General features: G+C 37.8%; 1 protein-coding gene across 2 annotated transcripts; it reads right to left on the reverse strand.

The window, feature by feature from the left end:
* Positions 1-3,083: 3,083 nt before the first annotated feature.
* Positions 3,084-12,947, reverse strand: CALCB (calcitonin related polypeptide beta). Of its 2 annotated transcripts, XM_082270649.1 has the most exons (5): positions 12,685-12,852; positions 11,688-11,779; positions 11,446-11,577; positions 5,701-5,885; positions 3,084-3,365 (listed from the first exon to the last, which is right to left on the reverse strand). In XM_082270649.1, exons 2-4 carry the CDS (start codon positions 11,774-11,776, stop codon positions 5,726-5,728), a joined length of 381 nt encoding a protein of 126 aa, XP_082126775.1. In that variant the 5' UTR covers positions 11,777-11,779; positions 12,685-12,852; the 3' UTR covers positions 3,084-3,365; positions 5,701-5,725. The 2 variants fall into 2 exon arrangements, with proteins under 2 accessions (XP_082126775.1, XP_082126774.1); XM_082270648.1 differs by lacking the exons at positions 3,084-3,365; positions 5,701-5,885 and adding an exon at positions 7,385-8,115 and having other exon boundaries at positions 12,685-12,947.
* Between the last annotated feature and the right edge of the window lie 3,755 nt (positions 12,948-16,702).

A 16,702-nucleotide genomic window follows, 5' to 3' on the forward strand; every position in this document is an offset into this window, starting at 1 on the left:
AAAATATTTTTTCATATGGGGGGTTTGCCTTTCTCTGGACCATCTCTGGATATAGGATTCTGTATATGGAGGTTTTCTATGTATTTATGCCATTTTTTTTTCTATTGGTTGAAATAGATTGACTTTTTTTCAACCTGACCAACTATGTATTAATATAACTATGTAGCTATGTTTAAAAAAAAAAAAAAAACGATTTCAAGCTCGGTTGTGCGGTGATCCTTCTGTTTGATCAAAACGTTTTTCTTCCTCATGCCTGGTGTCTGAGCCTGAGATAGATAGATAGATAGATAGATAGATAGATAGATAGATAGATAGATAGATAGATAGATAGATAGATAGATAGATAGATAGATAGATAGATAGATAGATAGATAGATATTCTCGTAGTGTTCCTGTGAATGGGGCTGGGGTCTGTCACCTCGTCTGCTGGAGGAATGAAGATTTTGTAGCGTATTATTGGTTAGCCGGTTATTATAACAATTCTGCTGTGTAATCTTTTTCCTCCATAAATGTTCGATGCAGATGGAGTAATAAAAGAATATCAGGGGAAGGAGAACACAGAGGGGCATCCATAGTTTCCTTGTTGGAGGTAAAAATAAAATTGAATTTATAAATGTTTTTATTTTATTTTTTCTTTGTTTTTATTTTTTTTATGTTTTCCATTTTGGAGATTTTTTTTTTTTTTTTCAGATTTCTTATTTCAGGGATAATAATAAAGATGAAGAGCTACTTTATTTTACCTTATGGATAATTCATCAGAAGACACGGACTGGGGGTCAATGGTTGGGAGAACAAGGACCTTCTGATCAATGGGACAACGTGTTCTGAACTCAAACATTTCCTCCCTCACCACCAACTCCAGAACCTGAAACATGACACTATCAGAGCTGGGAAGTGTGGCATGCTCACACATTTTACGTGCAAGTCAGCTCATTTAAAACAAATCTTTCTTTTTTAATTTCAGTTGTATGAAAGTGTAAGGGGTGCAATTTTTTTAAAGCTATCCCCTGAATTTTTTTTGTTTCATTTTTCTCCTTTCTGCATAAAATTATTTTTCAGTTGGTAAACAATAAAGGTTAAAAAAAAATATACATTTATTTTATCAGTATGCATTCACAGTGTAATATATATATATATACATACATTATCTCACAAAAGTAAGTACACCCCTCACATTTTTGTAATTTTTTTATTCTTTCTTTTCATGTAACAACACTGAAGAAATGAGACTTTGCTACAATGTAAAGTAGTGAGTGTACAGCTTGTATAACAGTGTAAATTTACTGTCCCCTCAAAATAACTCAACACACAGCCATTAATGTCTAAACCACTGGCAACAAAAGTGAGTACATCCCTAAGTGACAATCTCCAAATGGGGCCCAAAGTGTGAATATTTTGTGTGGCCGCCATTATTTTCCAGCACTGCCTTAACCCTCTTGGGCATGGAGTTCACCAGAGCTTCACAGGTTGTCACTGGAGTCCTCTTCCACTCCTCCCTCAAAATAACTCAACACAGCCATTAATGTCTAAACCGCTGGCAACAAAAGTGAGTACACCCCTAAGTGACAATCTCCAAATTGGGCCCAATTAGCCATTTTCCTTCCCTGGATTCATGCGACTTGTTAGTGTTACAAGGTCTCAGGTGTGAATGGGGAGCAGGTGTGTTGTGAGTTCTGCCAGCAGAGGTTGAAGGGGTGGGGGTTCAGTCTGTCAGTGCTCAGACCATATGCCGCACACTGCATCAAATTGGTCTGCATGGCTGTCATCCCAGAAGGAAGCCTCTTCTAAAGATGATGGACAAGAAAGCCCACAAACAGTTTTCTGAAGACAAGCAGACTAAGGACATGGATTACTGGAACCATCTCCTGTGCTCTGATGAGACCAAGATAAACTTATTTGGTGTCAGATGGTGTCAGGCGTGTGTGGGGGCAACCAGGTGAGGAGCACAAAGACAAGTGTGTCTTCCTACAGTCAGGCATGGTGGTGGGAGTGTTATGGTCTGGGGCTGCATGAGTGCTGCCAGCACTGGGGAGTTACAGTTCATTGAGGGAACCATGAATGCCAACATGTACTGTGACATACTGAAGCAGAGCATGATCCCCTCCCTTCAGAGACTGGGCCGCAGGGCAGTATTCCAACATAACGACCCCAAACACCTCCAAGACGACCACTGCCTTGCTAAAGAAGCTGAGGGTAAAGGTGATGGACTGGCCAAGCATGTCTCCAGACCTAAACCCTATTGAGCATCTGAGGGGCATCCTCAAACAGAAGGTGGAGGAGCGCAAGGTCTCTAACATCCACCAGCTCTGTGATGTCATCATGGAGGAGGGGAAGAGGACTCCAGTGACAACCTGTGAAGCTCTGGTGAACTCCATGCCCAAGAGGGTTAAGGCAGTGCTGGAAAATAATGGCGGCCACACAAAATATTGACACTTTAGGCCCAATTTGGAGATTGTCACTTAGGGGTGTACTGACTTTTGTTGCCAGCGGTTTAGACATTAATGGCTGTGTGTTGAGTTATTTTGAGGGGAACGGCAAATTTACACTGTTATACAAGCTGTACACTCACTACTTTACATTGTAGCAAAGTCTCATTTCTTCAGTGTTGTCACATGAAAAGATAGAATAAAATATTTTTAAAAAAATGTGAGGGGTGTACTTACTTTTGTGAGATACTGTATAATATATATTATAAAAATGTATTATAATATAGATAAGTTAGTATTTTTTTTTAATAACACTTTACTTGAAAATGTTTCCTTTACCTATGAATGATGTGATTTTTTTCTTTACAATGTAAAATATAATAAAATCAATTAACCGTAGGCAAAAGCAAAGAAAAGCCATGAAAAATCAGGGTGTATCTAAAATACTTTTTTTAATCTTGCTGAAATTCACAATAGATACAATGGTAAATTTTTATGTTTTTTTGTTTTTTTCTATAACATACTGTACAATCATGTCAGTCCAACAGTTTTACATCAAGGCACGGCACACCAACTCCAGCTCATCATCACCCCCCCCCTCCCCCATACCTGAGGCGTCCCTCTTACATTGCACCCCAAGAACTGCAAAGTCGCGGTGCGAGGAATATAAAGAATCAGGGGATGCCGTCACATTTTATTTTGAAATATAATATAAAAAGAATAGATCTTTTTATTGTAATAAATACCTCTTTTTTACAATAAATAAAAAACAGAAGTGCATTAGCAATGTTAAATCAAAAAATAAAAATAATACGTTAATCATTTTAAATAAATAAATAAATAAATAAACATGAATTGGTCTTGTAAGATGCAAATGGTTTAAATTTGGCCTTCTTGATGTGTCTGGAAGAAAGTTGACGTTGTCATTTTCATGGCAATCTGAAAAAGAAATTTAAAAATTATTTATTTATACAGCTTTAAATATATATATTAAGATTCATTTGTGAACCATTTTCTTCTATTAAAATAGAAGAATGCTCATTTCATAGTCTTTTATATAGGTCATTGCAGGTCGAATTTTTTATTTTCTGTAGCCTATAAATTGTCTGTGGTGTCAGAGTCCCGCCCCCTTTTATAGGTCACAAATGGATTGATTAATTCTCTCAGTGGACTCTCCTACATGTTCCTCCATTTATATCCACACAGCTGCTGTGGTGGATTCCTAATCCTCCACAAAAAACAAACAAAACTATATAATAATATTATTATTATATGTTATTAATATTAATAATTTATTTTTCAAAATAATTAAATCTTAGTGGCCCCTCCTACTTGCTCCTCCATTTGTATCCACAAAGCTGCTGTGGTGGCTTGCTAATCCTCCACAAAAAAAAAAAAAACTATATAATAATATTATTATTATTATTATATGTTATTAATATTAATAATTTCTTTTCAAAATAATTAAATCTCAGTGGCCCCTACTACATGTTCCTCCATTTATATCCACAAAGCTGCTGTGATGGCTTCCTAATCCTCCACAAAAAAAAAAAACAAACAACCTTATATTATTATATGTTCTTGTTATTATTATTTTATATTAATATTTCCTTTTCAAATTGATTACATAAATCTCTTAGCAGACCCTCCTACATGCTCTTCCATTAATATCACACAGTTGCTGTTATGGCTTTCTAATCCCACACAAAGAAAAAATAATAATAATAATAATACAACCATATAATAGTAATAATAATAATAATAATAATAATAATAATAATAATAATCATCATCATCATCATAATTATTAGTATTATTTTTATTAATAATAATAATAATATTTAATACTAATATTTTTATTTTCAAAATAATCTTTTATTATTCTGAGCTCCTTTTACATGTAGCAGAAGCACCGGTATCCTTATTACTCGCTCACAAGCTGGATGTGCTCAAAGAGGAATCCGTTTCAATGTTGCAGCTCATTGTTCAGCCTCACAGAATTTTTGGGTCAATTTAATATTTTTTTTGTAAGTGAAAAGTTCATTATTCTACAGTTTCCCACACTACAAATTACCAGGCCAATGCTGAAGAAAATTATGTTCACCAAAATATTAATATTATATTAATAATATTGCAATATTAATAATTATTATTTGCACTATTAATTAGTAATACATTATTAATAATTATTATTGATAATAATAATAATAATAATAATAATAATAATAATATTTAAAACTAATATTTTTATTTTCAAAATAATCTTTTATTAGTCTGAGCTCCTTTTACATGTAGCAGAAGCACCGGTATCCTTATTACTCGCTCACAAGCTGGATTTGCTCAAAGAGGAATCAGTTTCAATGTTGCAGCTCATTGTTCAGCCTCACAGATGATGACTTTTTGGGTCAATTTCATTTTTTTTTTTTGTAAGTGAAGAATTCATTATTCTACAGTTTCCCACACTACAAATCACCAGGCCAATGCTGAAGAAAATTATGGTCACCAAAATATTAATATTATATTAATAATATTGTAATTTTTAATAATTGACCCCCCCTTCTAGATTGTAAGCTCTAACGAGCAGGGCCCTCTAAATCCTCCTGTATTGAATTGTATTGTAACTGTATTGTCTTCCCTCATATTGTAAAGCGCTGAGCAAACTGTCGGCGCTATATAAATCCTGTATAATAATAATAATAATTAATATTTCCATTATTAATTAGCAACACATTATTAATAATTATTATTATTATTAATGCTAATAATAATAATATTGTTATAGTTAATCTCGCATCCTCTAAATGAAAAAAATAAATAAATTAATTAATTAATACTGAAACTATTCCAGTCCTTGGTGACACTCTTCTTTTCTCTCTGTTACCCTGTAATGGAAATGCAGCATGTCTGTCTGTTGCTGTGTTGAACTACATCTGGGAAACCCAAATTGTTTTTCCCATCTGGGATTTACAGCCATCTCCGGGGGATTCAGACTTCATGATGGGTAGTCTGCTAATTGCAACACTTAATTCTTAAGTGCTGGATTTTCACCCAAGGACAGACAACTGCTACAAAATAAATAAATAACTATATTTGTTACATTGTTGGTTTTTTTAAGCAAAGTGCTGCTGTTGTTTTTAGGGCTGATAATAAAAGATCGCTGTTATTTCCAGAGATTATTTCTCAGTGAAGTTTTCAAAGGAGCTACCAAGGACCCAAAAAAAAAAGGTTTCTGAGGACGGAGGGAGAGAGGTACCGCAGGCCGCCAAACAATTACCATATTCCTGATGTCATTGCTAAGTTTAGACCTGAACGCTTCGTCTTCGCCTGCCAAAAGCCTTGGAGCCGACGTTGGTGGGTACAAAGTTGTTCTTTGCCATTCCTCCTGACCTGCTGAGAAAGTCGGCCAGGCGGTGGGTGACGCAAGTGGCTGTGTTGCACGCTCGTTTCTGGGCTGTCACGCTGTAGGTGAAAAAGAATAATTACAGGACAGAACTAACATTAATATGCAATGACTATCAAATACCTAATACAACAAACACGACACTGAGTAAAAATAATTATTATTTAGATAAATTTAAAAATATATATATATACATATATATGTATATATATATATATATATATATAACCAATAATGATAATAATAATTTAAAAATTAATTATATATATATATATATATATATATTTATATATATATAATCAATAATTTATATATATATATATATATATATATATATATATATATATATATATAAAATGTATTTATTTATATATATATATATATATATATATATATATATTAAAATGTATACATATATATATCTTTATATATATATATATATATATATATATATATATATCTTTATATATATATATATAAATTATTAATATTATTTTCATATATATATATAGATATTATTGATAATAATAATTTGATTTCATTCATATGTATATATATATATATATATATATATATTATTTATATTTATATTTGTGCATATATATATATATATATATATATATATATATATATATATATATATATATATATATACACACACACATATAAATATTTATATGAAATTGATAATAATATTAATTTAATTATATAAATATATATATGTGTATATACATTTAATTATTATTATCAATAACAACTGTTACTAAATAACTATAATTGTCACATTATTTATATATATATATATATATATATATATATAAAATATTATTAATATATTATTATAATATATTATTATATTGTAATTTATATAAATATATATATATATATATATATATATATATATATTATCTCTATATATAGAGATTAAATATTAATAATAATCTTCACCTTACAAAATGAACCTCCCTAAAGCACATTTAGAAACTTTTTATATTTGACTTTTTGTAGATAACTCCTTGCAAGAAAAATATTCAATATATATTTATAATAATATCGCAAAATTAAAATACTGTTTCACAAAAAAAAAAATAATACTAATGTGGGGGAAAAATCCTAAAACTGGAGCGCTCAGAATCTGGTGCGGCTGTGCATGGTAGCCAATCAACTTTTAAATTCAGTTTGTTTAATTAAGCTTTGACAATAAATCCTGTTTGGTTTCTATGCAGAGCGGCACCAGATTTTGCATTCTCCAGTTTTAGTAAATCTACCCCATGGACTTTATAGTCTCAGCTATTGCATCTTGGTTATGTCTAAAAAAAGACATTTTTATGTAATACAAAAATACATAATTTGGATGTAATTTTGTGGCCCCTAATTTACTTAAACTGTTTGTATCTCTAATTAGAACACAAATAAAATATAACATTTTTTTAGACAAAAAAAATTATAATATAAAATACACAAATCTAAAATCTTTCCTAACAAAATTAAAATACATTTAAAAAATATTATTAAAATGTAATTAAATAAAATAATTCTCTCTCTCTGTGCCGGAATTTAAAACAAAAAGGGTTTTCTTACCTGAAACGGTCACATGCAAAGTCACATGCAAGTCAGCATTTCTAGCAATGAAGTAACTCATGCAGATATTAGCGAGAAATCATCTAATGCAGTTATACGGCAGACTGATGTCAGTAACAAAACAAGAATAAATTAATAGGGACTCCTTCCACGAACCTAATTAAAACGACAATACTTAACCTCGTAGAAAAATAGGTTTATTAATTAAGTGCATGGCCAGGATAGAAGATGACTTTATTGTACATCGTAGAAGCAATGATGGAAAAAAAAAAGGGACAAATAGCTTTTTTTTTTCTATGTGATATTTTTGGTAAAATAAATCATTTGGTAACACAGTGTGCTTGTGTTTGGGGATGGGGATAAGGGGGTGCTACTTATTGTGTCTATCTCATGGGGAGGAGGGGGGGAGGGGTCTTGGGCATTTCAGATCCAGCTGGGGTACCCTGCCCATTTGCTATAAGTCACTTGTCTACACATGAGCCCCGCATGCATCGTGCCACTGAAGACTCCTAGTTATTAATGTCAAGCTGGTCGCCATAATAGTTTTCATTGTCCATGGCACCCAGGACACTCCTCTTCTTGCCGGGAGTCCTGGCGCCCACGTCGGTGCGAATGTAAGAGTTTAATTTGTGAAAATCGTGAGACAGTTTCGTCAGCGCGCACGTGCTGAGGCCCGAGCAACGTTTGAACATGGGCCTGTTATCCAAGCTGCAAGGGGGAAACAGAAGAGAAGAACATGCCAAAAACCAAAAAACAGACCAAAACTAAAAACAACAACAAAAAAAAGAATAAGATTGCCACACACATGCGTCCTCATGCAACTTGCACCCCAACATTCTCCGACCATGCCAGGCCCAAACACGACTTGGCTCTCGCCCTGTTAGTGTGTCATGCTGCTCATTGTGAGTGGTGCCCATGCCTTGCTGGCAGCACTGGGGGGGGGGGGGGCGCAGTCCTAGCTGCTGGCATGCTGCTTTGGCTTCGTCATGCAGTAGTGCTGGCTGCAGGGGGGGAGGGTTATTTTAATGCAGGGCATGCATCCACTGATCAGTGCGCTCAGAGAATGAAGTCACCGCTCAGTTGTAAACGCCCAGCTGTTATTAATGTTCTTACTGCAGACACACCAGCCATCATGCAAAACACAGTGTAGGACCCCACAAGGACCCCCCCAATCCCCATCCCTCCCATCCCCAGGCCTTCCTCTGGGATAAAAAAAACCTACCTCACCCTTACATCATCCAATCTGTCCTCCCAGGGGTGGCGGGAGGTGGGAGGTGTCACTTTCTCCCTTTCTAAAACACAATGAAACCCCCTGATATACACCTATGGCAGTGAAGGAGTTAATGGATCTGCGGAAAGCCGCAGAACAATGGACAAACAGACAGGAGGATGAAAAAGTGCAGAAAGTGCGGCAACCAATCAGAATGGATCATTCACCGATCTGATGGCAGTCCATTATGGTGCCGTGGGAAGCAGTGCTGGGACATTGTCAGAAATTCTATAGAGGATCTGTGAAGAGCCCAAAGAGCTTTCTGTGCAACAACATGCCGGGCAGAACTTCCTATCTCTGGTACTGTCTGCACTAATACACTGAATTATACTGGGAGGTGAGCGGCCACCGGGGGGCGCTGTGCTGAGCTGGGTAATACACAGCCCACCCAAGGTGGTGAACACTGAGGATGGGGGAATGAAAGTACTGAGGACCGGAGAATGAGAGTACTGAGGAGAGGTGAATGGAAGTATCGAGGAGAGGAGAATGGGAGTACTGAGGAGAGGAGGATGGGAGTATTGAGGAGAGGAGAATGAGAGTACTGAGGAAAGGAGAATGGGAGTATTGAGGAGAGGAGAATGGGAGTACTGAGGAAAGGAGAATGGGAGTACTGAAGAAAGGAGAATGGGAGTACTGAGGAAAGGAGAATGGGAGTACTGAGGAAAGGAGAATGGGAGTACTGAAGAAAGGAGAATGGGAGTATTGAGGAAAAGAGAATGGGAGTATTGGAAAGAGGAGAATGGGAGTACTGAGGAAAGGAGAATGGGAGTACTGAAAAAAGGAGAATGGGAGTATTGAGGAGAGGAGAATGGGAGTACTGAGGAGAGGAGAATGGAAGTATTGGGAAGAGGAGAATGGGGTATTAAGGACCAAAGACTAAAGTATTAAAGACAGGAGAATGAGTACTGAGGACCGGAGGATGGGAATACCGACGAGAGGAGAATGAGAGTAATAAGAACAGGAGAATGAGAATACTGAAGACAGGAGGATGAGAGTACTGAGGATTTGATAATGGGAGTACTGAGGACTGGAGAATAGGAGTATTGAGGAGAGGGGAATGAGAGTATAGGGGACAGGAGAGTGGGGGTAGTGAGAACTGGAGAATGGGAGTATTGGGAAGAGGAGAATGGGAGTATTGGGAAAAGGAGAATGGGAGTACTGAGGACAGGAGGATGGGAGTACTGAGGAGAGGAGGATGGGAGTACTGAGGAGAGGAGGATGGGAGTACTGAGGACAGGAGGATGGGAGTACTGAGGACAGGAGGATGGGAGTACTGAGGACAGGAGAATGGGAGTACTGAGGAGAGGAGGATGGGAGTACTGAGGACAGGAGGATGGGAGTACTGAGGACAGGAGGATGGGAGTACTGAGGACAGGAGAATGGGAGTACTGAGGAGAGGAGGATGGGAGTACTGAGGAGAGGAGAATGGGAGTACTGAGGACAGGAGAATGTACACAGAAGAGACAGATAGACACAGACATATTCTCAGTTATAACGAGGTACATCAATGTACTCTGCACTGCGCAGACTCACCCAGAATAAATCCTATATGATTCAGCAGTATAGAGTCCATAGTATGGGGGAGATGATAGATGAGAAATCCAATTTTACAGACTCATGAAATGTGTACATACGGTTCAATAATATACTCTGCACTGTACAGACTCACCCTATCTACATATAAAGGTATCACATTGCACTCTGTAAGGCTCACTGCACAGACTCGTCCAATCTATATATACAGGTGTTATATTGTGCACAGCACTGTACACTCACTCTATCTATATATTTGGGGTTTATATTGTACTCTGTGCTGTAAATACTCATCTCATCTATATATGGGCGTAATATAGGGTACCCTGTACTGTATATACTCACCATATATACCTATATATATATATATTGTACTCTGCACTGTACACTCACCCTATCAATATTTGTGGGTTCTTTATTGTACTCTGCACTGTACAGACTCATCTAATCTATATATATAGGGGTAATATAATGTACTCTGTACTGTTTAAACTCACTATATATATATATTGTACACTGCACTGTACACTTACTCTATCTATATATTTGTGTTATATATTGTACTCTGCACTGTACAGAATCGTCCTATCTATATATAGGGGTAATATAATGTACTCTGTTCTGTATAGTCTCACCCTATATACATTGTACTCTCACTCTATCTATTTGGGGTCTATATTGTGCTCTGCACTGTACAGACTCATCCAATCTATATATAGGGGTAATATAATGTACTCTGTACTGTATAGACTCCCCCTATATATACATTGCACACTGCACTGTACACTCACTATATCTATATTTGGGTTCTATAATGTACTCTGCACTGTACAGACTCATCCAATCTATATATAGGGGTAATATAATGTACTCTGTGCTGTATAGTGTCACTCTATATACATTGCACTCTGCACTGTACACTCACTATATCTATATATTTGGGTTCTATATTGTACTCTGCACTGTACAGACTCGTCCAATCTATATATAGGGGTAATATTATGTACTCTGTACTGTATAGACTCCCCCTATATATACATTGCACACTGCACTGTACACTCACTATATCTATATATTTGGGTTCTATAATGTACTCTGCACTGTACACTCACTATATCTATATATTTGGGTTCTATAATGTACTCTGCACTGTACAGACTCACCCAGAATAAATCCTGTATCAGTATATTGTCCATGAGAGAAAATTAAATTTCCCCCCCGTAGGGTTCACTTACTTGTTCCCGTCGCCCCCCTGCTCCATCTCCTCTGCTGTCATCTGTACGAATTCTTTGACCAAAGCGTTGAGTAACCGCCGTGCCTCGTAGTCGCTGATGGTGACCCGGTCTGTTAAGGAGTCCAAGCCCGGTCTTCATGGGGAGAGAAGAGAGCGAATGTCAGAGGAAGAGGGGGCGAGCGCCCCCGCCGCAGTCGCACAGCCCAATACCTGACATCCCCCAGGCGGACGCCACCCTCTTACCTGACTGGCGCTGCTTGTGTGCAGGACATCTGGCTGACCACCAAGCCCAGGACTGCGACGAGGGAGGAGACCTTCAGGAGAACCATCATGTCCTGTCCAGGAAGATTTAAAGGGAAAGTTTTGGCCGGCTGCCAGCAATGCCATCATCATTAATTCCCCCCCCCCCCTTCCATGGACCTCTCCACCATAATCTCCTGAAAGCTTTCCAGCGACTGCCACAAATTACACTCGCAAGTCGCCGTCTCCGGCTCTCGCAGCCCTCACACCACCTTATTAGAAAATCTTATTAGAGGCTGGAGCGCTGTGTTCGATGAAATGAAAATTGCGATGCACTGAAACCTTTTTTATAATCGTTACATATTGAAGCTGCTGGAAAGATTTAACCTGTAGCTGTCAGGCTTTGAACACGCTGGGAGTTGTAGTTCTGAACGCTACATGGGGGGCGAAATTTGTAATTCACGTGAAAATTTTAAAATTGTAAAATCTGGAAATAAGGGACTCATAGCTAACATGGTAAAAGGATTTATCCTGACATTCCTTTCCTCCAATTAATATAAGTTTAAGCTTACAGAGCCTGCCGCCATACTGGGACTTATAGTTCCTCACCATCCTGGGAGACCTTCAAATTAACCTTAGCAGGCAATGACAATTTCTTGTCCCCGTTACATACTGAAGCTGCCAAAATACATTTAAATGAAGGCTCCTGGGCATGCTGGGAGTTTTAGTTCCTCAGGAGCCCAAGAGCCAAGGGAACAGAACTGTAGTCCCACAAGATTCCCCAGGTGAGACTTCTAGCTCCGAGACGGCAGAATTTATTCTACATACGGACAGTTCCTTCAATCCGATTTATCATCTGTTATCTAAGATGTTGCTGGAGAAGCTAATGTAAAATAAAAATGACGGCCGTGGCCAAAGATTAGAGTCAGCCATCTACGTACAGAAGGTGGAAGAGCGAGGAATGTCATAGAAAGGGTCGGAGAACTTCCAATCCACTTACCTGGCCAATGATTGTAAGTTGTCGGTTTCCTAGTGGGAGAGACTCTTTTAGAGCAGTTACGATTTTCACTCTCAATGCTCTCCAATGAGAAGAAGGGCGCTCTTATATACCTGCCGACTGCATGAGAGTGTGTGGGCGTCCTGTGACCGCCTGCCAGCCAATGGGGGCCACCCCAGCCCAACGCCAGCCAATCCTCACCAGGGTCTGGACCCCCCGGACGACCAATGACGTCATCACAGTCACTGAGAATTCCATTCACAAAACCTGCCAGTCATCGCTCCCTGATAGAAGCATTTGCATTGATGTCATTGAAAAAAAAAAAACTAAAAAAAAACAGAAACGTTAATGAAAAGTAAAGGGGAAGAGTCTCCAGTCATTAATAATTTATCCTATGCTTACACCGCTCCCCCCCCCCCCCTTCCACCCTTCCCAAAATATGACTCGATGTTGTTGTAGGAGACAAAAAAACTCAATGGACGGCCTTTATTAAAAGCGACATCTACTGCAGAACGTACTGCATTGCAGACTCCATCGCCAGATCATCAGCGATTTATCGCAACGCTGACTAATCTGAGTGCATCCGGTGTGGGGGGTGGGGAAGGGGCAACACAAGAACCATCTACAAAAGTTTTATGGTGGTCAATATATCAATGACCAACCACCTCTACTGGTCTACACATCTACCAACACCATGATATACATCTATATACCTCACTATACCTATATACCAGTCTATATACCTCTCTGTACCTATATACCAGCCTATATACCTCACTATACCTATAGACCTCTCTGTACCTATATACCTATTCCATAGACCTCGCTATACCTATATACCAGTCTATATACCTTTCTGTACTTATATACCAGGCCATGTTCCTCACTGTACCTATATACCAATCCATGCCCCATGTTGTACATATATACCAGTCTATATACCTCACTATACCTATATACCAGTATATACACCTCTCTGTACCTATATACCTATTCCATAGACCTCACTGTACCTATATACCAGTCTATATACCAGGCCATGTTCCTCACTGTACCTATATACCAGTCTACATCACTCACTGTGCCTATATACCAATCCATGCCCCGCGTTGTACATATATACCTGTCCATATCCCTCACCATACCTATTTGCCAGTCTATATAACTCATCGTACCTATATATCTATTCCATAGACCTCTCTATACCTATATACCAGTCTATATACCTCACTATACCTATATAGCAGTCTATACACCTTTCTGTACTTATATACCTATTTCATAGACATCAATAGACCTATATACCAGTCTATATACCTCTATGTACCTATATACCAGGCCATGTACTCATTGTACCTATATACCTATTCCATAGACCTCGCTGTACCTATATACAAGTCCTTACCCCTCATTGTACCTATATAACTAGTCCATAGTACTCACTGAACCTATATACCAGTCTATACAACTCACTGTACCTATATACCAGTCCATACCCATCACTGTACCTATTATATACCTAGTCCATACCCCTCTCTGTACCCATATACCAGTCTATATACCTCTCTGTACCTATATATATCAGTCTATATACCTCTCTGTACCTATATACCAGTTCATACCCCTCACTATACCTATATACCAGTCTGTACCCTTCACTGTACCTATATATCAGTCTATACACCTCACTGCACCTATATATCAGTCTATACACCTCTCTATACGTATATACCAATCTACATACTTTACTGCATCTCAGTACTAATCTACTGTATATACCTTTATCATTTTCTATACCAGTCTATGCACCTCATTGTACCTATATACCAGTCTATAAACCTTACTGCACCTATATACCAGTCTATACACCTCTATACTAACCCACCTCACTGTATCTATATACTAGTCTATATACTTCACTGTACTTTTATATCAGTCTACATACCCCACTACACCTCAATACCAATCAATATACATCACTGTACCTAGATACCAGTCTATATACCTCACTGCACCTATATACCAGTCTATATACCTCACTGCACCTATATACCAGTCTTTAAACCTTACTGCACCCATATACCAGTCTATATACCTCACTGTACCTATATACCAGTCTATACACCTCACTGCACCTATATATCAGTCTATACACCTCTCTATATACATATATATCAATCTACATACTTTACTGCACCTCAGTACTAATCTACTGTATATACCTTACTATATCCCCTTACAAGTCTATAATTTTCTATACCATTCTATGCACCTCATTGTACCTATATACCACCTATACCTATATACCAGTCTATAAACCTTACTGCACCTATATATCAGTCTATACACCTCTATACTAACCTACCTCACTGTATATATATATATATATATATATATATATATATATATATATATATATATATATATATATATATATCAGTCTACATACATCACTATACCTCAATACCAATCAATATACCTCACTGTACCTAGATACCAGTCTATACACCTCACTGCACCTATATATATGAGTCTACTCACCTCACTGTTCCCTTATACCTGTCTTTACATCTCTATAACAATTTATACACCTCACTCTACCGATATATCAGTCTACACACCTCATTACACTTCAGTACCAATCTACAGTATAAACTTCACTGTACCTATATACCAGTCTACTGTATATACCTCTCTGTACCTATATACCAGTCTACTGTATATACCTCTCTGTACCTATATACCAGTCTACTGTATATACCTCTCTGTACCTATATACCAGTCTATATACCTCTCTCAGTACCTATAGACCAGTATTCACACCTCTATGCCATTCTATACATCTAACTGTACCTTTATGCCAGACTACACACCTCACTGTATCTATTAACAATATCAGTCTATACAGCTCTATACTAATCTATATACTTCACTGTACCTATATACCAATCTATACAACTCACTGTACCTACATATCAGGCTATACGCCCGTATACTAATCTATACACTTCACTTCACCTATATATGAGACTAAACATCTCTATTCCAATCTATGCACCTCACTGTACTTATACAGAGTATCCGGAAAGTATTCACAGAGCTTCACTTTTTCCACATTTTGTTATGTTACAGCTTTATTCCAAAATGGATTCAATTTATTATTTTCCTCAAAATTCTACAAACATCCCCCATAATGACAACGGGAAAGACGTTTATTCAGAACCTTTGCAAATGTATTAAAAAAAAAAAAAAAAAATCCCATGTACATAAGTATTCACACCCTTTGCCATGACACTCAGAATTGAGCTCAGGTGCATCCTGCTTCCACTGATCATCCTTGAGATGTTTCTACAACTTGACTGGAGTCCACCTGTGGTAAATTCAGCTGATTGGACATGATTTGTAAAGGCACACACCTGTCTATATAAGGTCCCACAGGTAATAGTGCATGTTAGAGCACAAACCAAGCCATGAAGTCCAAGGAATTGTCTGTAGACCTCGGAGACAGGATTGTATGGAGGCACAGATCGGGGGAAGGGTACAGAAACATTTCTGCAGCATTGAAGGTCCCAATGAGCACAGTGGCCTCCATCATCTGTAAATGGAAGAAGTTTGGAACCACCAGGACTCTTCCTAGAGCGGCCGCCCGGCCAAACTGAGAGATCGGGGGAGGGGGGCCTTAGTCAGGGAGGTGACCAAGAACCCGATGGTGACTCTGACAGAGCTCCAGCATTTCTCTGTGGAGAGAGGAGAACCTTCCAGAAGAACAACCATCTCTGCAGCCCTCCACCAATCAGGCCTGTATGGGAGTGGCCAGACGGAAGCCACTCCTCAGTAAAAGGCACATGACAGCCCACCTGGAGTTTACCAAAAGGCACCTGAAGAACTCTCTGACCATGAGAAACAAAATTCTCTGCTCTGATGAAACAAAGATTGAACTCTTTGGCCTGAATGGCAAGCGTCATGTCTGGAGGAAACCAGGCACCGCTCATCACCTGGCCAATACCATCCCTACTGTGAA

This window comes from Pelophylax lessonae, assembly GCF_965119305.1.
Source record: "Pelophylax lessonae genome assembly, chromosome: 10".
NCBI lineage: Eukaryota > Metazoa > Chordata > Amphibia > Anura > Ranidae > Pelophylax > Pelophylax lessonae.

Bases quoted from the DNA above. Each gene is read 5' to 3' on its own strand.
- CALCB (XM_082270648.1), bottom strand. From the start codon at position 11,776: ATGATGGTTCTCCTGAAGGTCTCCTCCCTCGTCGCAGTCCTGGGCTTG. The intron at 11,578-11,687 runs GTAAGAGGGTGG...CTCCCCATGAAG, and splicing joins ACACAAGCAGCGCCAGTCAG to ACCGGGCTTGGACTCCTTAA. The intron at 8,116-11,445 runs GTAAGTGAACCC...TCCCCCTTGCAG, and splicing joins CAGGGGGGCGACGGGAACAA to CTTGGATAACAGGCCCATGT.